Source organism: Antechinus flavipes, chromosome 6 (genome assembly GCF_016432865.1).
Source record: "Antechinus flavipes isolate AdamAnt ecotype Samford, QLD, Australia chromosome 6, AdamAnt_v2, whole genome shotgun sequence".
NCBI lineage: Eukaryota > Metazoa > Chordata > Mammalia > Dasyuromorphia > Dasyuridae > Antechinus > Antechinus flavipes.
The window spans coordinates 87,192,012-87,216,904 of record NC_067403.1 but is presented as its reverse complement, the minus strand read 5'-3'; the positions used below and the strand labels follow the sequence as shown (position 1 = coordinate 87,216,904).

Here is a 24,893-nt window from a genome sequence, read left to right as displayed (position 1 = left end):
GAAATAGATGAAATTCGCTTACTTCGTTGAATGTCCATCTTCTTCCCTGGAAAAAGATGCTCATTCTCGCTGGGTAAGTTATTTTTGGTTGCATACCAAGTTCCTTAGCCTTTCGGAATATCATATTCCAGGCCCTTCGATCTTTTAATGTGGATGCTGCCAGATCCTGGGTGATCCTTATTGTGGCTCCTTGATACTTGAATTGGGTTTTTCTAGCCGCTTGCAATATTTTTTCTTTCATCTGAGGGTTCTGGCATTTGGCCACTATATTCCTTGGTGTTTTGATTTTAGGATCCCTTTCAGTGGGTGATCGATGAATCCTTTCAATGTTTATTTTTTCCTCTGTTCCTGTGACTTCTGGGCAGTTCTCTTTGATAATTTCCTGGAAGACAGTGTCCAGGCTCTTTTTTTCATCATGTTTTTCTGGGAGTCCAATGATTCTCAGATTGTCTCTCCTGGATCTGTTTTCCAGGTCTGTTGTCTTCCCCAGAAGGTATTTCACATTTTTCTCCATTGTTTGATTTTTTTGGATTTGCTTGACTGATTCTTCTTGTCTCCTCGAGTCATTCAATTCCACTTGTTCAATTCTGATTTTCAGTGAAGTATTCTCTTCACTCACTTTTTTAAAATCTTTCTCTAATTGTCCAATTGAGTTCTTTTGTTCTGTGGAATTTTTTTCCATTTCGCCAATTTTGTTTTTTAGAGAGCTGTTTTCTGTTTCCAGTTCACTAATCCTATTTTTCAAGGATTTTACTTCTTTATCCACTCTCTCTTTAACTGACTTCTCCAGGCTCTTTTGCCAAGCCTCCCTCTCCTTTTCCCAAGCTTCCTTCTCCTTTTGCCAAGCCTCACTCTGCTTTCCCCATTTTTCTTCTAGCTCCCTTGTGAGAGCTAATCACTTCTATGAGGTTCATCTGTGCTGAGGAACAGACGATCTCCTCCTTTGGGGAATCACCTGGGGACTGCCTGTTTTTAGTCTCCTCAGGATTTAGAGTCTGCTCTCTATCTGTGTAGAAGCTGTCAAGGGTTAAAGTCCTCTTCAGCTTCTTGCTCATTCTGTCTATTAATCAGAGACAAACTACCAAAGAAAAACAGAAAAAACTGGAGTCTTTCTTTGGGGGGGGGCTGGGTGTGTTATCGAGCTTCCTCTACAGACTGCAGGGGGCAGCAGTGAGGCACTATCAGGACTGTGCTGCGCCTGCGCTCTGAGATCCCAGAGCGTGCTGAGTCACTGAGGGGGGGGGGGGGGCAGGTCCCGAGAGACTCCAGCTGTTTGCAGTTGTGTTCTTCAGCACGGGTGTTTTTAGCTTCTCTGCTGGGCTGTTGACTTGCTGCAGGTTCCAAACCTGTAGCGAAGCTCTCCCCGCAGAGACGGCTACGATCACTCCCCACCCCCTCTCAGCTCTGCTCCCGTGCTCTCGCTGCCGCTGCCCGCCGCCTGCGCCCGATCTAAAACCACCCCAGCCCTCCAGTAAAGACAGACCTTTCTTGGCGGATCTCAAGGATGGCTTCTCTTGGTAACTATTTGTGGGTTTTTTTCAGTCAAGCATTGATTCAGAGGCTTGTAATGAAGTGGATAGTGAGAGAAAGCGCGGAGCTTATGCATCTGTGAGCCTCCTCTCCGCCATCTTAACCGGAAGTCCATCTCATTTGATTCTTACAATAACCCTATAACATAGGTACTGTTATTATTCTAATTTTTAAATTTTATTTTACAGATGAAATAACTAAGGCTTGATGAGGTTGAATGATTCGTGTAGGACCATACAACTAACTATTAAGTTTCTGAGGTGGGATTTGAACTAAGATCTTCTTTACTCCAAATCCAACATTTTCTAACTCATCACCCACCAATTTCTCTAGTCATGCTTCTCTTTATATATTCTTTGGTATAGACAAACTGGCCTTCTTCTGTTTCTCCACAAGCAGTGGAGTTGAAGTTTGAATGCAATTGCATGACATGTGAAACATCTATTTTTTGGCTGATTTGAGGCTAAACCATGAATGGCTGAAGGAAAATTGAAGACTGAAATTCTCTTCTTCATTAGAGTTATATGGGTTCAAAATACATTTCTCTAACCTTTTGATGAGTGTAATATCCATAAATATATGTGCAGTATGATGTATTGCTGTGCCTGTATTTACATGTAGCATGGAGAATCTAAACTTTTCTAGTAAAATATAAGCTTTTTCAGGTCAGGGACTATATTCCTTTCTATCTTTGTATCTCTAGAAACTGGCAGTGTTCCTGGTAGAAACCAGGAACATGGAAAGAATTTAACAGATGCTTGTGCAATTTGATTATTTGGTGGAATTGAACTTAATTGGTACATGAAAATTAGTATTTAGATGTTCCAGCAAAGCAGTATGCATCTTTTACTCATTTTATCCCCAGAAAGATCACATCAGCAGTAGGACAGGAAATAGACTCATAGATGTTAGAACTGAAGTCATCAAAGAGGTCCCTAGCCCCTAACTTCTTAAACTGTAAATCTCAACCCCATATAGGATAATGCAACTGTATGTAGGAGTTGTGAAAAATTTGACAATAGTAAAAGTTATCAAGTCTTTCTCTAAAATTTAATTCTTTATGTAAAAATAAAAAGCACATCCATGTCATTAGTGTGTGAATTTGCTTTCATCTAATGTAAATGGGAAATTATAAATATATCAAATAATTGTTTTAAAATAATATCTTTAGGGTTTATTATCAGTAAATGTTTGATTTCTACACTTATTTTATATACACTTATTCCCAGGATAATATAAAAATTTCTCAGAAGAGGGATAATGAATAGAAAAAGTTTAAGTTCTTATCTAGCCCAACATCTTTACTTTACTAATGAGGAAACTAACACCTAATAACTGGTAGAACTGATGTTTAAACTTGAGACACCTAGTTTCAAATCTTGTGTGCTTTTTTTTGTATTTTTTGATAACATTTAATTTTTCCAAATACATGCAAAGAGAGTTTTAAACATTCACCTTTGCAAAACCTTGTGTTGCAGATTTTTCTCCCTGTCCTCCCTATCCCTTCCAAACAATATGATATAGATTAAATGTGTGAAATTCTCCTAAACATATTTCCAAATTTATCAAGTTAAAAAAATCAAATTAAAAAGAAAAAAAACACTGAAAAGGAAAACAAACAAGCAAATAGCAACAACAAGGAAAGTTGAAAATATTGCACTTTAATTTACATTCAATCTTAGTTTTCTCTCTGGATGTGGATGGCACTATCCATCACAAGTCTATTGGAATTACCTTGAATCACCTCATTGTTCATAATAACCAAGTCCATCACAGTTTATCATCACACAATCTTGTTACAGTGTACAGTCTTCTCTTGGTTGTAGTCACTCATTTCATATAAGTCTCACCAGGCCTTTCTGAACTCAGCCTGCTCATCATTTCTTACAGAATAGTAAGATTCCACAACATTCATATATCATAACTTACTCAGCCATTCCTGTGATGATAGGCATATACTCAGTTTCCAGTTCATTGCTACTACAAACACTTTTGCACATGTGGATCTTTTCCCCTCTTTTACAATATCTTTGGGAAACAGGCCCAGTAGCAGCAATGTTAGATCAAAGGACACACCTAGTTTTATAGCCTTTTGGCCCAAACTCCAAATTACTCCGCAGAAAGGTTGGATAATTTCACAATTCTACCAACAATGCATTTAGTGTCTCAGTTTTTCCACACCCCCTCCAACATTTATAGTTCCCTTTTCCTGTTACTTTTGCCAATCTGAGAGGTATGAGGGGGTACCTCAGAATTATCTAAATTTACATTTCTCTAATCAATAGTGATTGAGGACATTTTTTTTTTCATATGATTAGAAATGGCCTTAATTTCTTCTTCTGAAGAAATCTTCTTCTGTCTGTTCCTATCCTTTGGCTATTTGTCAACTGGGAAATGGCTTGTATTCTTATAAATTTGACTCCATTTTCTTTATATTTTAGAAATGAGGCTTTTATCAGAAACACTGGATATGAGTTTCCTAGCTTTCTGCTTCTCTTTCTAATCTTGGCTGCATTTGTTTTGTTTGTGCAAAAACTTTTTAATTAATTGAAATCAAAATTATCCATTTTCCATTTCTTATTGTTTTGTTCTTCTTTTGCTATAAATTCCTTCATTTTTCACAGGTCTGAGAGATAATCTATTCCTTGTTTTCCTAATATGATTATAGTATTACCTTATGTCAAAATCATGAACTCTTTTCAACTTTATCTTGGAATAAGGTGTTAGATGTTGCTCAATGCCTAGTTTCTGTCATACTATTTTCCATTTTCCCCAGCAATTTTCTCAAATAATGAGTTCTAATCCCAAAAGCTAGAGTTTTAGGGTTTATCAAACACTAGACTACTATAATCATTGACTATTGTATCTTATAAATCTAACCTAGCCCCTGATCAATCCACTACTCTGTTTTTTTAGGCAATATCAAATGGTTTTAATGATCACCACTTTATAATATAGTTTTTAGATCTGGTACAGTTAGGCCACTTTCCTTTGCTTTTGTTTTTATTAATTGCACTGAAATTCTTGACCTTTTATTCTTCCAGATGAATTTTGTTATGTTACAATGAGACTAAATTTCAAATGCTCATCTTCCTCCCTTATTCTCTCAACTGTAATATGCCTTTTGTTCCTATTTATGTGATATAATTTACCTCTTTGCCTCCCCTTTCCTCTTCTGACAATACAACTCCTTTTCGAATCCTCTTTTTTTTTGCCATCACATTGAAATCAACTTATACTTACACCTTCTAAGTATACACTTGACAAAGATATAATTCTTAATAATTAGACATATCATCTTCCTATGTAGAGATATGAACATTTTAACCTTTATAAACAATTGTTTTTTTCTTCCATTTGCCTTTTTGTGCTTCTGTTGAGTCTTGTATTTAGAGAACAAATTTTCTGATCAACTCTGGTCATTTCATCAGAAATGATTGAAAATCCTCTATTTCACTAAATTTTTATCTTGTCCTGCTACAAAATAGTGTTTAATTTTGGTGGGTAATTGATTTTTGGATGTAGTCCAAGCTCCTTTGCCTTTTGGAAAATCATGTTCCAGGCCCTATGATCCTTTAAGGTGTAAACTGGTAAATCTCAGGTAATCCTGATTATAGTTCCTCTATATTTGAATTGTTTCTTTCTGTCTGCTTGCAGTATTCTCTCCTTGAATTAATTATTTTGTTATTTAGCTATAATATTCCTTAGAGTTTTCATTTTGAGGTCACATTCCAGAAGGGATAGATGGGTTCTTTCAATGACTATTTTATCCTCTAATTCTAGAATATCAGGGTAGTTGTTCTGGGTGATTTCTTGAAAGATGTTGTCAGGCTCTTTTTTTTTTTTCATAGTGGATTTCAGGTAGTCCAGCAATTCTTACATTTTTTTTCCTGGATCAGTATTTTTTCTCCAATGAAAGTTATTTTCTTCAACCAATTTCTGTGCTTCATTTTCTAAAGTGTTGGATTTTTTCCTCAAACTTTCATAACTCTCCTGCCTAGATGTCATTTTTCTCCCATTTTTCTTTTATCTTTCTTTTAAGATCCTTTTTGAATTCTTCTAAGAGAGCCTTTTGAATTGGAGATCAATTCATATCTCCATTTAAGGCTTCACCTGAAGAAATTTTTTTTTTAATGTCCTCTCTTGGATTTGTGTTCTGATCTTCCTTATCGCCATAGTAGCTCTCCATGGTCAGAACACTTTTTGCTTTCTTGCTCATTTTTAAATGAGCTCAATTTCAAATTTTTAAATGTGCTCCTAGGGCACAACAGAGATTGTCCTGTACTTCTTCTGAAGGGTGACAGGGATTTTTCACTGACCTCATTGGGACCAGTTGTGCTGAAGGCTTCCCCACTGTGGTGGGTGGGCTTGGCCAAATCCTGCCTATTATGCTAAAGTTTGGGGGATCACAATTTGCTTTTTGTAGTTATATTGGAGGTTTCACAGCTGGCCTATTGATCTACTGACCTTCTGAATCAGGTCAGAGTAGCCAATGTTTTTTTGTATTTTGTATTTTGGCTAAGATTCTCCTATTATATCCCCCACATCTGTTCTTCCTATGCCAGGCTGAGCTGCATTCCCCCTTGTCCAAATGAGACAGACATTTTCCAAAGTCCTTCCAAGGTATCTTCAGCTGGAAAATTATTAAAGTCCAAATGTTTGTGCAATCTGTCATTCCAAAATCCCTTCAGAGGCTTGATTTATCATTGATTGTGAAGGCAGTGGGAAGAGTTTAGGCAATATCCTATCTACTTTCTGTATTTTAACTCTGCCTATGTGCCTTTTCTTTTACAAAATATAATAAATACATAAACAAATAAATATATAACATTTGTATAGTGCTCATTATGTACCAGGCACTGTACCAAGTGCTCTATAATTATTATCTTATTTGGTCCTCTTTCTGGAGGTAAATGGTACTATTATCTGCATTTTACAGTTGAAGAAATTAGGCAGAAAGAGGTTAAATGACTATCCAGAGTTCTACAGGAAAAATGAGAAACTTCTGTGGACTCAGATTCAAAAACTAATCCCTTCATTCTCATGAAGGGCACCTCAGAGATTTATGGAAAGCTCCACTTCTGAGACTAAAGAAATTAGCTTGTTCCTTCTTTGCCTAAGAGGATATAGTTATTTTTCTCCTTTTAAGAGTAATATAAATTTTCTTTGTTGCCAATACACAGCATTAAAACTTCTTTGATGCAGCATGGTAAATACAGTACTAATAAGATTTTCTTTTTAAAGATGAAAGATTAGAGGTGTTAAGAAGAGTGAAAAGAGAGGCCTGAATGGAAAAAAATGAAAATATAGCTATTTTTGGCTTTAACTCATCTAGGTAAGGCTTGCTCTAAGAGAAGAGGAAAAAAATAAAATAGTAGCAACCTATGGGGAATATAAAAACTACTTTTCCTCCTCCAAGTTAACTTTGCTTATATTGCTAGATAGAGTGAGTGTCCAGATTTTGGATAAAATATACGTATATCTCTACTGCTTAGCACAAAGCCTGGCACACATCAGGAAATACATTTTATTTAATCCACAAGTATGTATGGATGAATGCACTAATTGGACTGAGTCATCATATTGCAAATTTTTTTTTTTAAAAACAAATAAGGCTTAAATCTGCTAAAGTGGTGTCTATATGTTAATGTAAAAAGATTCTAAGTTTGCATAGATGAGAGGTGAAACTATACTTATGGGGCAAGTCTTAGCATTGAAAAGAATCTTCATATATATGGAACATAGAAGATAATTAGTAGAACAGGAAGTTGAGAGGGACTATCTCATGGTACAATGATTGGGATCTTCTTTAAGCATGAACAACTGAATTTCTAATTACAGCACACATCATAATCAATTTCCCTTTCCCCATCAAATTACACCTTAACAAAATAAGCTTAGTTGTTAATTAAATGTCAGTTGCTCTCATTAAGTAGATATTCAATATACAGCAAGATTAAAGAATGTTTAGTTCCTGTTTTAGTTATAAATCAAGTGTCTTCTCTTGAAATCACTTTAGATCTTGAAAGTCAACAAAACAAGATATCCTGGATATTACTAGGATTAGAGATTTCTAGGAGGATTCATGCCCATGAAGATGGGTTAAGAAAAAGAAGATAAAGAGATTTAGGAGAGGCAGTTAAATTCAGAAAGCCTGGTAAGCTGAAATAAATAAAAGAACTCAGTCTAGAATACTGGGAAACCAATTGTCAAAGATACAGTAGGAGGATTGGATATCAACGTGGTGGAGCCTGTGCTAAAGAGCCTGACTTAGGAAATTTCAGGATCTTACCAAGGAATTTGAGGGTACCTCTTGTATCAGAATTAGTTTTTGACTCAGGGTGCTAAGGGACACTTTGGGAACTTCTCATTATTTTGACTTGACCCAGTAAATATAATTTGAGAATACCAGTATCTGCTACTGTCCTCTAGAGGGAGCTACTGGCTTCCTTTACAAGTACAAACTTTCTTTCTTTCTTTCTTTCTTTCTTCCTTTCTTTCTTTCTTTCTTTCTTCCTTCCTTTCTTTCTTTCTTTCCTTCTTTTCTTAAATAAATAAAATGTTTATTTTAAAAAATATTTATTTTAAATAATATTTATATTATTTAAACTTATATTTATATTCTAAAATGTTTTTTTTTATTTTAGAATTTATTTTAATTTTTTTCTTTTGAGTTTCAATTCTCACATTCTTTACTACCCTTCCATTACCCACTAAGATCAGAAACAATATATCAATTATACATGTGAAATCATGTAAAACATATTTCCATATTAACTATATTGCAAAAAGAAAAGCAAAAAAAAAATAAAGTGAAAAAAATTACGCTTTAATCTGAACTCAAAGTTCATCACTTCTCTCTGGAGGTGGATTGCATTTTTCACCCATGGGTTCTTTGGAATTGTTTAGGTCATTGTCTTGAACAGAATAGCCAAGTGTTTCACAGCTGATGATTGTTACAATATTACTATTATTGTCACAATGATCTCCTGGTTGTACTTATTTTACTTTACATCATTTTATGTGTCTTCTTAGGTTCAGACTGGCAAGTTCAAAAACATAAAATGGTTTTATTTACAAGTTAATGAATTCAGGGAGGATTCACATCTTACTGACTAGAGCAGAGGTTATTTATTAATCTGAGGTTTGTGAACTTAATATTTTTTCATAACTTTTTCAATATATTTAGTTTCCTTTGTAATCCTATATAATATATTGAATACATTTAAACACATTATTCTGAGAAAGGGGTCATAGACTTTCCAGAGGGGTCCCTGACACAAAAAGGTTAATAACCACTAACTTATATAAAGTCACAGTATTCACCCCTTTCCTATGGACATCTCTCTACAAATTTCTCTATTAAGTCTTCCATGAATATTGCTGAGGAAAAGGTAGCAATTTTTCTATCTACCCTTTCTAGGTCCTCCTAAATAAATTCACCACAGAGAGTTCACTGAATTTGCTGGGTATTCTTTACTTTTACTTGACTTCTCTGAAAACCAGTGGAACATAAAGATTATCCAGCCCTTCTATCATCATTGAGATAATACTCATTTTGTTTTGGTGATTGTAGGGTAGCATTTCTCACACTTACAATAACCTCAGAAAAAAAAAGTATTAAATAAGATCGCATAGTTAAAGTGCATGGCAAACCTTAAAGTACTATATATAAATGCTTGCTGGTTGATTAGTTGTTGTTCTTCATGCTCAAAGAGATCCAAAATAATATCACTACATTGGGCTCAAGGTATAATCTGACTGTGGCTGATCAGACCAATATGAACTCAGAAGACAACCTCAAATGGACACCAATGATTATTTTGATGTGGAGATGTCTCTAAATTTGCATATCTCATATTTCTTTTGCACTACTGCAATTCTGCTTTGCTCATAGAGAACAATACTTTTTTTGATGTAGGCACCCCATGCTAGTCAGTGCTGTACCAATGTCTTCCATATCTCTTAATCTATTGAAATGTTCTTTGGGGAGACCTTGAAAGTGTTTTTGTAATGCCTCTTCTGATCTCCATGTGAGTGTTTGTAAAAACAAGTTTACCATAAAATAGTTTTTTAGGCAAATATATATTGTCATTTGAAAAGTCAGCTATTATGTCATAATCTCAATAATATTCACTATTCACTAACTTGTTTTTCTGGTCAGAGAATCATCATTATGTTTTTATTATATGGAAATTGGAACTGGAATATATGATTTCACTGGTATAGAAACTTCCACTTCTGAAGAACTTTTACCAATGCATGTGGGTACCTTCTTTGCAACTTATAATTTTAGATAATTGCCTAGAACCATAACAAATTAAGCAGCTTTCTACAAAACTGGTATGTAGTAGAAGTTAGTCTGAACCTGGATCTTTTGGCTCCTAAATCAAATATTTGTCTACTTAGTACTACCTTTCTTTTCAAGGAACTATAAATAATTTTGACATAGATATGGGAAAACATTTAAGGGAGCATTTTATACTACTGAGATGTTTTCTTTTTGTGGTCAATATATACTAAGCAATGGATTTTTGCCTTACCACATATTTAAATCAGTCAAATAATGGAAAAGATTTGGATTAATATAGAATATCACTTGCAAAAGCCTACCCATTCCCTTCTAATACATTCATTTATGTGTTTATATACTCATTATGTGTGTTCAAATTATTCCCATATTTTTTCAATTAAAAAGCATTTATTTTTCTCTCTCCACCACTTTAGAAAAAAGAAAAACTGAATTTTTTGTAAAATATGTGTAATTAAGCATAACAAACTCCCACAATAGCCATGTCAAAAAATGTATGTATATCTTGAGACCTTTTTGTTAAGAAGTGAAAGTTTATGCTTCATCGCTAGTTCTCTGGAACTGTGATTATTCATTGCATTAGTTGGAGTTTTTAAGTCTTTCAAAGTTGCTTGTCCTTACAATGTTATTATTGTATTAATTGTTCTCTTGTGAAATTGGTAATTATTAATGTTTTCAGTCATTTTCCCCAATAAGTTTGTTATTTTTTTCCTATTCCTGGGGTATCTTTCCCTCTTTCATATATCTTGAGGACTTATTTTCTCAATATTTTTGAAATTTTGTATTCTCTGGCATGTTTGGAGATTTGGTTTAGTTCAACTGCATTTCCCTTTTCTTTGTCTTCAGTGATATTTTCATTAGTACTATAAGTATATCTGAGACTTTAATATTAAAATACAAGTGCATTGACATAACTTTCTGTTGAAAAATCACTTAAGTTAACTGCCCTCTTGAGTATTTAAGTATGAAATTGTAAGCAAGGTATAAAATGGTTGAAAAATAGAAAAGATATGCCAAGGTATTTATAATATGCTTTCATCATTAAGCACAGAGAACTCCCCTAGTTATAATTTATTGATATTAAAATAAACATGTTATGCTAGTTTAAGATCTACTTATCTGGCTTCCTTTTGCCCTGATCCAGGACATGACACACTTATGTTGACCCAGAAGCTTATGAGCTCTGCCAAGGCTACATGACAGGTTCCTGACCTTCAGTGCTTACATTGTTTTATATTCAGGAGTAAAATAAATGACACAGATAAAACACCCCAACAAACTCAAATTCAAGGGGTTAACTCTAAGTATATTTGAATTAACCAGTGATGAATAAGTTAAATAATGTGCATAGAAGTTGGTAAAAATTCCTTTGGTGCTCATTATTATACCCTTGGATTTATCAGTCATTTTACCTATTTATGTCTTAATGTCTCCCTCTAGAAGATAGGGCCTTTAATACGACAAAAAAAGAAAAATGTTGGATGTTGGAAGGGATGTGAGAAAACTGGGACACTAATGCACTATTGCTGTGAACTGATCCAGCTCTATTGGAAAGCAATTTGAAACTGTGCCCAAAGGACTATAAAATTGTGCATATCCTTTAATCCAGTATTATCACTCTCTAGTTGTACAAAAATGTTTATAGTGGCTCTTTTTGTGGTGGCTAAGAATTTCAAATTGAAGTCATGCCCATCAATTGGGGAATAGCTGAACAAGTTGTGATATGATTGTGATGGAATATTATCATGCTATAAGAAATGACAAACAGGATGATTTCAGAAAAACCTGGAAAGAATTACAAGAACTGATGCACAGTGAAGTGAATAGAACCAGGAGAACATTTTACACAGTATCAGAAATATTGTACAATGAAGAATTGTAAATGACTTAACTGTTCTCCACAATTCAATGATCTAAGACAATCCCAGAGGACTAATGCTGAAGCATATTATCTGCCTCCAGAGAAAGAACTCATATTGTTTGAATATAGATTATTTTCCACTTTCTTTTTTTATTTGTCTTTTTTTTAAACAAAATGACTGATATGGAAATGCTTTATATGATTTCATATATATATATCTATCTGTTTAATTTCTTGGGAAAGAAGATAGGGAGGATTAGAATCTGGAACTCAAAACTTTAAAAAGCATTAAAAATTGTTTTAACATGTAGTTGAGGAAAAATAAAATATATTAAATTTGGGGAAAAAAAGAAAGGACCTTGTTTTACTAGACAGGCTTGTAATTCCAAAATTGTTTATAGTGAATCTATCTTCTGTCCTCCCCGTTCTTGGATGATGTGCTTCCCACTTATGTTAGAACCTCTTATTGTGCATTGGTATTTGATGAGATACCTCCTCTCTCTTCTCCCTTGTCTTTATGTTTTATATCCTTTTCATATGCAGCACGGCTGCCTTATTCTAATTACTCTGGGACTACTTTGAAAGCACAGCTTCATAATGGAAAGAAGAAAGATGAGGGAAACAATAATTAGCTGCTCCAGGACCAGGTGTCAGTTTCCCCCTCCCAACAAAATAGGATTTGTGGTTCTCATTCCATAAAGCAGATTCACTAGCACCAAAGCCTTTTTGTACTAAGCAATCTATGCAGTATTAGAACTGGTGTCATAATTTTGATTAGGCTGAGACCACAAGTTCACTTAAATAGAACACTTAACCCTTTGGTGCAATGGAGCTGGAGGCAGGAGGCTACAGGTCCAAATCTTGCCTCTGACATTAACTATCTGTCTTATCCTGAGAAAGTCACTTCATGTCAGTTTGCGACAATTTTCTCATCTTCAAATTGGGGATTCCTAATATTACCTACCTTAGGGCCTTTGAGAAGATTAAATGAGACATTGTAAATAGTGAAAATTTTAGTAGTAATAATAAACACCACACTATCATTTATAGAGATTTTTAAGATTTGCAAAGCAGTTTATAAATATTATATCCCTTTTCCCCTCCCAACAACACTGGGAAGTGCTATTATTAGTTCCATTTTATAGATGAAGAAATTGAGTGAACAGAGTTTTTTCAGGGTTACAGAGATAGGAAATATGTGAAGATGAATTTGAACTCAGTTAATCCTGACCTTGGTTCAGAACTCTCTCCATTGTGACAGTTAGCTGCCTCTTCAAAGTTGCAAATACATGACATGTTTTTGCCTAACACATAGTAAGTGCTTAATAAGTGCTTGTTGAATGAATAAGGTAGACAAACTAGGAAAGTGAGGGGACAGGTGAAGGTCTGTCTGTCTCTCACGGTCTGTGTGTCTGTCTTTTTCTGTCTGTCTTTGTCTCTGTCTCTCTCAAACACACACACACACACACACACACACACACACCCCAAAAGAGGTTTCTCTGACATTTTAATTTTATCTAACTCTGACATTCTCAGCTTTCACCCATTCTGAATCTTTTCTTAGGGTCAGAGACATTCAGAAGTTTCTGCTTAACTCTGTCTTCAGTAGCCCTTCCTAGGAACCTCATTTCAGCCTTTAAATACTTATTTACTACATATGGGAATGGTGTTTATTTATCTTGTGAGAATTTACCTCATGGATTTTGAAAACCCCTTTCTCATTCTGTCTTTTATGAGTGTTTATTTATTTATTTTTGGTTTGTTTGCTTATCTCCCCTCCACCCTACACACAGAGAAGATTCATCTAGTTCCTGCTATTTCTTTGTTCAAGATAACCCTCAAAGTGGTGCAACATAACCAGAGAAAAAGACCTTGCCTATGAAGTCAGAGACTTGAATTCCAATGTGACATATTTCCTCACTCAAACTGAAGGTCCCCTCGGCCTTAATTTCCCTCTCTGCAAAATGAAGGACTTCTATTTAAAAATCCTCTGAGGGCTCTTTCTGTTTTAAATCATGAACAATTATGACTGGAAGAAGAAACATGGAAATGTCAGAGCTGCATCTGCAGAGTCATATCTACCCTTTTGATGGTATTTTTTCAGTCAGGATAACATTTTGTCTGACAAGCAAATTTACTCACTCAGATCTCTCCCCTACTTCTACCGAATGATTTCTGTTTATTTGCTTTTGCTTTGTTCCCTGTCCTTCCCTTTCTATCACCTAGAACAGTTTATTGAACTTTCTGGCCTAGCCTCCGACAGGCTTACTTTTAATTCTTAAAAGGGTCATGTACTTTTTAATTTTCAAAAACTTAAAAACACACTTGAAAATCATTGTCCATTTTTTCCCCCAATGGTTTAACTGTGTGAGTTCCTCAGTCCAGAATGTAATGCAGTACTTTTGTGAGTGCATTTTAAGAGATTCAGAAGAAAAGAAAAGGGGGGAAAGAGGATACTAAAATAAAGAGATGTAAAAAATCAGCTACTAACAATGTGTGATTACTTAATCTCACTGCCAAAACCTACAGGAACATGCTACTCTGCTATAAAAATTGTAGTCCATTCTCTTCTTCCTTCTATTTGGCAAATAGGCTAGAGAGAGTTTATATAGGCTGAAGTAATACTTTGTGCCAAATTTGTTAGAATTTACCATTTACAAGCTGATTATTTCATTTTCCCATGTAGTATTCTTTTCATCTCTTTTACAGTTGCACTAAAAAGCAGGAATTGTCAGAAACATGTTCTCCATGTTAATTTCGGGATTTTTATTTACTTTTCCATCTCCAAGTTACCAGGAACTATTTAAAAAGAAATCTAAAATCCTTCCGATCTAGTTCCTTATTTGCCACCGAATTTCAAGAAATGAGACTGGAAGAAACTCCAGGTTAACAAGCTGTTGCCTCTGTGCTGAGACCTGCAAACTCTCCAAACCAATCACTGACCTACCCCTTGGAAGCCTCCAATCAGAAACATCCCACAACTTCTCCATGAGAACTCTCCCAGTGCATAAGTGCCCACTCTCAATGCTTCTTCCCTGATCCTATACAGCGCTGCAGCTCACTGTTCCATGCTTTTCTTATTTTCTTTGCCCTCTTCAAGCCTGGGTGTCTCCACTTAGAGTTGGACCTTTTCTCCCCCTCTTCCCCAGGACTAACGTGTGGGAAGAAGAGTAACTCTTGAAGGAGGCAGGATGGTGAGGGGAGCACTGCGCTCCTGGCAATCTTGGCGCTTCGTAATCCCGGGACTTCATCACCAGGTGGGTATGGCTGAGGGAAATGGGTGACATTGGTTACCTAACAATTCACTTATTCCCCTACAAATGCTTCAGTAAAGCTTAGAAAACGATTTTGATCCTTTTTAATTTTGCCGGCTGAGATTTCTCCGGCTATTTGTTAGCAGGTCACTAGAGGGAGCCCAGGAGTTAGAAATGGTAAAATGTGATTTCAAGTGAAATCTAAATCCATCCCGTGAGACTTTTTGTTTCACAATTCTAAAAAAAAAAGACGTTTTGTCTTTTAAAATATATGTATTAAGTGGGAAAAAGATAAATGAGGTTGATAAGAGTGTACTGAAATCTAATTTATATATATATATATATATATATATATATATATATATATATATATATATATTTACAATTAGCAAGTTTTCCAAGGAATATTTGTGTTATATTGAAATCTTTCAAATATAGAGTATTCTTGGCCATGAAATATGTTCTTCTTACATACTTCAGCCTTTAGAAAGTTCTTTGCATTACTGTCACTCTAGTGTCTAGAAAAGTTTCACTTCCTGGAGCAAAGCATGGGACCAGCTGCATAGGTGAGCTACTTATCTCCCCCCCCACCCCTTTTTTTTTTCTAATAATGGAAAGAGAATTAGACCCATGTTTCTTTGTATTTTTCCCATTACTTTTGAAGGATAGGAAAGGAATAATAGTAGTAGTAGTGATCATAATATATATTTTTAAAAACCAGCTGAGTTTTTGTGTGACTGAATAGGAGAAAAATGTAACTGATTATGGAAGGCATCATTATGTGACTACAGACTGTACTAAACTCTTTTAGTATAAGGTAATGAAGAAAATGTCAAAAAACTTCTTTCCCAAAAAGATGAAGACTGCATGTTTCTGAAAATTAAAATGTTTATATTTGGGGCTGCTTCAGTTATAATTAATGCAAAGATCTGTCACAGCAAAATATTAAAGAAACTACTACTTTTGTCATATACTTTCTAGAACTAAAAAGAAAAATGCTTGACAGTCACATTCAGGACAAAAATAAATGATTCTGGTTTGGCAATAGCAATCTGTTCTTTGATGTGGGTATTCTATTTTAACTTGCATTTGGGAACTGCTTTATGTCATATCTGCATTTGAATTTTTTTTTATTTGCTTTCTTCCTTTTTTTGTTTTTTCAACAATTAGTGGGTCTGTTGATGAAAGGAAAAGAGTGTCATTTTCATCTCCTTCATCTGATAGGGGAAGAACTGGATTGGTTTGAGTTGGTGACTCAGTTAATTCTGTTTCCATTCATTCTCAGCAACAAATCACATTTCCCTTGGGAAGGCTGATAAGAATCCAGAAGCTTGGTGTGGCCAAGTGTGGTAGTCTTTAAAACATTCCCAGTCCTTTCACCAACCCTTTCCTTCCGCCACTACTCATTGGAGACTGCTTTGGAATCCAAGAAGGGGGTCTGCTGAATGTTGGAAAGCATGTATCATCCCAGCTGGAGCAGTCTGCAGGCTTTAAAGTCTCTTCACCATGTGGATGTACCAGAGAAATGACCTGCCCGGACAAGCCAGGCCAACTCATAAACTGGTTTGTCTGCTCCTTGTGCATCCCAAGGGTGCTGAGGCTTTGGAGTAGCAGACGCCCGAGGACCAGGAGGAATCTGTTGCTAGGGACCGCCTGTGCTCTCTACCTGGGCTTCCTGGTGAGCCAGGTTGGGCATGTGTCACCCCAGCATCGAAGGGCTCCAGAAAAGGGGCCCTACCCGAACGTGGATGCTCCTGGGACCCCCTTTCTGGAGCTGCCCTTGGATGGAACACTGGCACCCCCTGCGAGCCAAGGAAACGGGACCACCCTGCAACCCAATGTGGTATATATCACCCTACGCTCCAAGAGGAGCAAACCCGCTAACATTCGAGGTACAGTGAAGCCCAAGCGCAGGAAAAAATATGCCCTGGCCTCCTTAAATCAGAGACAGGAAATGTGGACTAAGCCGTCCATCCAGCCCCATGGGCCGCTAGTGGCAGCCGAGGCTGATGTCCCTGGGATTCCCCACAAGGAAGAAGTGGACAGGGGCTGGGGCCGCCCTTGGAGACTGGCCCAGGGACCAGACCTCCAACTGCCCAGGACCGTGGAGAGCAACATTAGGATATACAGTGAGAGCGCTCCCTCGTGGCTGAGCAAAGAAGACATCCAGGGGATGCGTTTGCTGGCTGACAGTGCTATTGGAGACATCCAAGAATTGCCGTCCCAGACTGGGGCCCGCTTGCTGGTGCTGGAGGGGAGCTCGAAGAACAAATGGCCTTCTTGCGACTCCAATCCCTGTGGCTTGCTCAAGAGACCCTTGGACATGAGTGAGGTGTTTGCTTTCCACTTGGATCGGATCCTGGGACTCAACAGAACCCTGCCATCTGTGAGCAGGAAGTCTGAGTTCATTCAAGGTAACTTTCTTCATATACTAATCCCTTTGCAGCTTCTGAAGGCTCTTGGATAGACTGTTCTTTTTTGCCTTTTTCTTTATTTTTCTAAATGATCTTCCTCACTCACATTTCTCTGTTGGCCAGAAGCAATAGTAGCCGGATTTCTTTCCATAGAGTTAACCTTCATTAATATCTTAGTAGACTATGGAAATTTTATAGAAGAAAAAAAATGAACTCATTGGTTAATTGGGTGCCCCTAGAGATCTCAGTGTACTTCCCAGTGGCTTATGGATGCTTATTATATCCGATGGTTATTTGGGAGGGAGCAGGGGAGCTGGAAGGGAAGAGTCGGTACTTGCCCTCATGAACAATCTAAGGGCAGAGTTTACTGTTTTTAAGTATTTTAAGGATTATTGAATACCTTTATTAAAGATAGAATGGAAGAGAATTAAATTCAACCTACAATGCCTTGAATTTGAGCAAAATATAAAAACGAATTTGTTGACAAGCATAGTGATTAACTAACTAAAATAAAAGAACATGAGAAAATCCTACTTTTGGTCTTTCAAAGATGTAATTTTTCTGGTGTGTCAGTACCTTCACAGGCACCCAAAAAATCCATCCACAGTTTAGTAGTCTATATTGGAGAGTTGCTGTGGCTGAGAAATTCATCTCCTTGAAGACAACCTAGTCATGAATTTCATCAGACTTATGGGGAATAGGTTTGTACATGAGACCCTTCCAAATAACTGTTTCTGCCAGAATCTTTTAATAGGATCTCAGTTTTGAAGTTGGAAGGGACCTTAGAGGCATATAATCTCATTTGACAGTTGAAGAAATGGAGGCCTGAGAAGGTAAAATGATTTGCCCAAAGTCATCCAAGTAGTGTTAGAAGTGGGATTTCAAAGTCAAAGCTCTTTCCACTAAACTACAATGGAAGCAGATCTTGTAAAGTATTGTGTTATCTCCATAACACAATGAAGCATTGGAGTAGCTGAACTGGCTATTGGCGCAGCTGGAATCCCATCCCTAGATTTAATCAAGACTGGGCCATTGATGCTTTCCAAGTCTTAATATCCACCTTATTTCAATTGATCTTCATTGTCATGTAAGGTAGAAGCCTTTAATAACAGGGTAGCTTTCCTTCTTGGAATTAAAATTAAATTTAAATTTAAAAAGCAAGAGAATGGATGTTTTCCTTATTTTCCTTATTTTAGAATTGTAATTTTTTGGAGGTAAGGGAGATTCTTTTGGCTGGGTTGTATACCCTCTGGTATAATCCAGGAAGAGCCCAATCACTGCATATGGAGAAAGCTGTAAGTAACAGGGCTGTGTCACTGGTATATCAGGCCATGGAATATCATCAGACCACAAATTTAACCTGTGACATGGCTCCAAAATGCTGATTCAAATTAGGATGTTTCTGGTAAACTTTTTTTGATTTTATTTTTGGACAATAAGAATATGCCAGGGAGTGTTCACTGAGCATGGACTGTTAGAATATTGAAAGGTCCCTAGACTAGGTAGGAACAAGTCAGATACCTCCCTTCCTTCCTTTAACCATCTCCCTTTCTCTCGAGGTTCTTATATATTTGGGGGAGATTCCTAGAGATTAGGAATGAAGTAGATTTTTAAATTTATGAGGATAGATTCTAGAATTTAGGTGCTAACATGGAAGGCCTTTATACTAGGGAGTTTAGGTTCAAAATAGATACTCTCTGAGGGGACTGTGGGTTACTCAGAGAAGTTCGGATTTTTTTGACCATCTTAATTCAGGTCAGAATATTTTAGAATTATGGTAACATATCCTGGTCTCCTGACAAATGGGTTTAGTTCAGCAAACAAAGCAATAAAAAGCATTAGGATATATGGGTTCACTCATCTTGGAACCCAACATCACTTTCTTCTATTAAAGCTGAATGAGGATGCTCTTACAGTTCTCAATGCCGTTCATTATGTAAAGGAGGAAAATTATAATATTAAGTAAGGACAAGGGCAAGTTCTTTGAAATAGATTGATCAGTGAGAAGTGCTTAATCATTACATGTTGAAAAAGACCATCTATTAACTGAAGGGGTCTTGGCAGTTTCTCCTGTGGTCAAAAATCCAAGAGTTCAATGAATCAATAAGCATTTACTGGGGAAGCTAGGTGGTACAGATGATAAGAGTATTGGCCCTGGAGTCAGGAAGACCTGCATTCAAATCTGAATTCAAAAACTTACTAGCTATGTGACTCTGGACCCTTAATTCTGATAGCCTTTAATTCTCCCCTTGTCCAAAACAATGACAACCACCATCACAACAAAACAAAACCAAAGAATTTTAAAATCAAACAATATCTGGTCTCAAGGAGTTTTTATTCTAAGGGGAAGATGACATGTACTTACATTGGTACATACACGATAAATCCCAAGAAGCTTTTGAGGTGAAGATTTGAGCAGCTGAGTGGACTGGGAAAGACCTTCAGGTGATGGTAGAATTAAGTTATCTTACAGGAAATCATAGATTTTGAGTTTGAGGTGAAAAGGCAGAGCATTCTAGATATGAAGGGATAGCCAGTATCAAGTCCTGGAAGTGGGAAATACAGCATGTGTGTGAGGAACAGCAATTTGACAAATATTACTAGAATAGAAGGGAGTAATATATTCAAATTAGAAAGAGGCCATCTTTTAAAGAGCTTTAAATAGCAAATAGAGAAGTTTAGCTTCAGGCCTATAGGTAATTAGGAACCACTGGAGGTTTTTTGAGTTGCAAGGGAGTTTTGAGAGGCAAGATGAGTTGTTTTTCAGACATATCGTTTGAGGTGCCTTTGAGGCATCCCATTTGGAATATCTCACTAATAATTTGTTATAGGCAACTAGGTTTCAAGAGGCTGAAGCTGAAAATATAATTCTTGGAGTCCTTGGCATAGAGATGAAAATCAGGTCCTATATGAATTGATGACTTCAACAAGAATATGTTCAGAGAGAAGAAAAGCAGTCTCAGAGCAGACCTTTGGGAAATACTCACAGAGGATTTGTTATGGATGACAGTCAAAAGGAAACTAGGAAGGAATGATCAGCCAGGTTAAGGAGAATCATGGGGAAGTGCTGTCATGAAAATCCAGAGGAGAGATTGTCCAGGAGGAAAGATGTTCAACAATATCGAAAGTTGCAGAGAAAGGCAAGATGGAAATCAGTAAAAGGATGTTTGATTTGATAATGGTAAGATCAATTTTAACTTTAGAGAAAGCTCTTTCAGTTGAGCAATGATGTCAGAAGTCAGACTGCAAAAGATTAAGAAGAGATGAGAAGTGAGGGAATAAAGACAAGTTTTTTTTTTTGGTTGAAATTTGGAAGAATGGGAGATGGTAGGATTTAGAGAATTTTTTAAGGATATGGAAATTTGAGCATATCTGTAGGCATCAGAGAAAGAATAGGAAGGGAAAAATGAAGATAAAGAGAAAGGGAGATGATTATGGGAGAAGTTTCTGAGAGGGAATGTGAACAGAAGTGCTTGTTGGGAAGGGTTAAGGTCAGGGAAGAGAAAACTAGAGAATGGAGGCAAGAATGGGAGATGATGACAAGGACTTGTGCAATATAAAGATGGAAAGGAGAAGAGCCCTAGTCCCAGGGAGCTTTCATGACTTGCCCATGGTTACACAGTGATAGACTTTAGAGGTAAAATTCCAACCCATGCCTTATGATTTCAGAACCATTGTTTTCCCCATCACACCTTGCTGCTTTTCCATTAAGGAAGAAAATATTTTGTAAACTTTAGAGTATTGTATGTATGAACTCTTCTTATTATCATTTTATTTTTATCTTGTGGCTGATTCTTTTTCTTTACCTCCACAAAAGTCCTTACATGCCTTATTTTTATGTGATGTAACTTGGGATCCTCAAAGACCATGCCAGCAGAGCACAAGTTTTGGTCAGCCTTACAAACCTGGCAAGGCTTTATATACATCCTGGAAAAGAGAGAGGTGGTCTTTCCTTAAAGGGAAAATGTAGCTAATTGTGGAGAAGTGCACCACCAGGAGAGACACTTTGGGGGCTACAATCATGAAATAGAATGTGGAAGAACTTTTATTTGGTTTGATGGAGTGTTTCCTCAAGCCATCAAGACTGCAGATTTGCTAAACATTTAAATGACAAAGATGACAGGAGCTTCTTGGGTCAAATGTAGCCTAAACATTTGGTAGATGGGTGCTATTGGGCAAAAATCACTTCTCCAATCTGTCAGTTTCCTAAATTGTGAAATAGGAAAAATAATAGTATCAGGGCTGTTGGGAAGATCAAATGAGATAATAGTTATAAATAACATCCCACACAGTGCCTGGCATATAGTAGGTGCTTAATGGATGCTTTTATAATAATATGACCACCCAAAGCATAGCATACAAATATATATGACACAGAGGTGTACATACAATGAGGATATGTTGACTGTCAGTATACTTGAAGTTACAAGCTAGATATGGAAATGTAGACCAAGCACACAGGAATTACATCAGTCCAGATTGGGCCATGCCTTCTGTCACTGAATGTGTAATTGAAGCCTGGGAGAAGTCTGGGTTATTTCACAGTAGTATGTACATACATCTATATGTACATACACATACATGTAATAATATCTAAATTTTGTAGCCAAGTTTTGCAGAGTTCTTTACACATTTAATGATACCTAGTTTGGATATGGTTCTTTAGAGTTTGCAAAACATTTTAGAATATAATAATAATAACACCTAACATTTATATATACTTAAAGATTTGCAAAGCACTTTATAATATACATATGTGTGAAGATATAATATAGCTAGATACATATGTATGCTTTATGGTTTGCTAAGCTATATATGATAATAACTATAGCTAACATTCACATAGTTCTTAAAAGCTTACAAAGCCCCTGACAATACAATAATAATAATAATAATAATAGTTATTATTCACACAGTACTTAAAAGTTTACAAACCCACTTTACATATATAATAACTATAGCTTATATTCACATAATTCTGAAAAGTTTACAAAACACCTTACAATACAATACTGAATATCTATAATTCATAGTATAGTATAGTATAGTAATAACATAGTATTTAAAAGTTGACAAAGCATTTTACACAGATAATAATAATTTTAATTAATATTCATGTATTTGTAGCTATGATATTTTATGGTTTATAAAATAATTTACATTTAGATTAATAATAGCTAAAGATTCATATAATACTTAGAAGATAGTTTGTGAGGGAACTGTGGTTACTATAACTCACCAGCCACTGTTAGGCTGATCTCTGTCTCTGTCTTTCTGTCTTTCTTTCTCGCTTTCTCCCTCTCTCACTCTCTCTCTCTTTCTCTCTCTCCTTCTTTCTCCTCTCCTCTTCTTTTTTCTTCTTTCTCTCTGTCTCTCTCCCTCTCTCTCTCCTTTCCTCTCTTCTTCTTCCTCTTCTTCTTCTTTCTTTCTTTCTTTTTTCTTCCTTCTTTTCTTCTTTTTCTTCCTTCTTCTTCTTCTTCTTCCTTCTTATCTTCTTTTTCTTCTTCCTTCTTCTTTTTCTTCTTTTTCTTCCTTCTTTTCTTCTTCCTTCTTCTTTTTCTTCCTCCTCCTCCTTCTTCCTTCTTCTTCTTCTTCTTCCTTCTTATCTTCTTTTTCCTCCTTCTCCTCCTCCTCCTCCTCCTTCTTCTCTCTTTCTCTCTTTCCTTCTTTCTCCTCTCCTCTTCTCTTTTCTTCTTTCTCTTCTCATCTCTTCTGTCTCTGTCTCTGTCTTTCTCTGTCTCTCTGTCTGTTTCTGTCTGTCTCTCTCTGTCTTCTTCCCTCTCCCCCTTTCCCTCCTTCTCCTTCACCCTCTTCCTCTTCCTCTCCTTTTTCTTCCCCCCTTCACTCTGTCTCTCTCTCTCAAGTCCTTGTCTTTCTCTATGTATATAACTATGTATTGAGGTGATAAACCTGTGATGTCAGGTGAGAAAAGCCACTATAATGTTGCAATTTATAATCTCAAAGAATTTTTGGAGCAAGAAAGAACAAGTAATTTGCCCAGTCACCCTGCCAGACCTCTTGATTTCATGACTTGCTTTCTATCCACTACATCAGATCTCCTCTCATCCCTCAGAACTCCTCCTCCAACATTTGTTTATTCACTAGTTCACAAAAGGAACTGAAACTCACCCTTAAGGAGACTTTTTAAATTTGATCTTTGAAATGAGGAATCTGCTTCTTCAACCATAAAACTATGGCAAGAGAATTACAGATGGAAACCAGCATTAGAAATTTCAACCCAAATCACAGAATTGTAACTTGTAGTTCTTGGGCCTATGATAAGCAATTTGAAACACATTCTGTGTGCCTGTGTGCTGATGTGTGTGCTTGCATATGTGTTGGAAAGCATTCTAAAATCAGATACCGAAGGTTCAAATACCACCTTTGATGTTTACTACTTATGTGTCCTTGTACCTTGGATGAGCTAATTAACCTTTCTGGGCCTTAGTAAAATGAGAAGTTAGACTAGATGACTTTAAAGGTCTCTTCCAGCTTTTGATCTTTGATAATATTATCCTTGGGATACTAGTAAGCCTGTGAATGGGTGGGTAGGGCTAGGCTAGAAAAGAATTAATTTGAGATATAAACATCAGGGGAAGAAAGCTCTTGAAACTCCTCATTTTAACCAATTTTTATTGATTAGATGCCAAATCCAGATGTTTCAGACTGCAAATGCTATTATAATCCTTTAAATTTCTATGCCCTGAGGCAAAGCCCTATTGGTCCCACCATAATCTGGATTCAGACATCTCTAAGTAATGATTTCTATTTTAGGATCATAAAAGTGATCAAATAATAGACTCTCTAATAGGGATCTCTACCAAAATCTGATTTGACCTTCCCATTTTATAGATAAAGCAACTGAGGACCAGAAAAGTTACATATCTTGTCCAAGATTACACAGATAGGAAGCAGCAAAATTGGAATTTGAACTATGGGGACTCCAAGTTTAGTCTTCTCTCTACTTAGCTTACCTTCTTTTTCTATTTTGATACTCAATGTTCATGCTAGGAAGAAAGGCAAACAAATATATAACTGTGAGCACTAGAAATGTGTATTTTTATTAAAAGAATAATGCCATATTAGAAAAGCTATGAATATAATGAAATAGAACATATTTTATTAAAGTTTTAAGTTCCAAATTCTATCCTTCCTTTCCTTTTCTTCCCTCTCCCTAAGTCAATAAACAATCAGATATAGGTTATACATATGTAATTATGCCATTCCATATTAGCCATTTTAATAGGGAGACTTAAATAAAAGAAGAAAAAATATAAAAAAATTAAAAAATAGTATGCTTCAGTCTGTATTCAAACAATATCAGTTTTTCTCTGGAGGTGGATAATATGCTTTATCATTATTCCTTTAGGATTGTCTTGGATCATTGAATTGCTGAGGAATTCACAATTCTTCATTGAACAATTTCCCTATTATTGTGTAAAATGTTCTAGTTCTATTCACTTCATTATACATCCATTCATGTTCATCTTTCCAGGTTTTTCTGAAATCATCCTGCTTGTCAT

At 36.0% G+C, this 24,893-nt stretch overlaps 1 protein-coding gene across 2 annotated transcripts in view; it reads left to right on the top strand.

The window, feature by feature from the left end:
* Positions 1–14,597: 14,597 nt before the first annotated feature.
* Positions 14,598–24,893, top strand: part of GASK1B (golgi associated kinase 1B) — a 50,029-nt gene continuing 39,733 nt past the window's right edge. The window contains exons 1-2 of one of the 2 annotated variants that reach the window (XM_051966999.1): positions 14,598–14,959; positions 16,242–17,370. In XM_051966999.1, coding sequence (XP_051822959.1) covers positions 16,482–17,370 — 889 coding nt within the window. In that variant the 5' untranslated portion in view covers positions 14,598–14,959; positions 16,242–16,481. Of the gene's footprint in view, positions 14,960–16,001; positions 17,371–24,893 lie in introns of those variants that run through there. The other variant, XM_051967000.1, reaches the window with a different exon arrangement.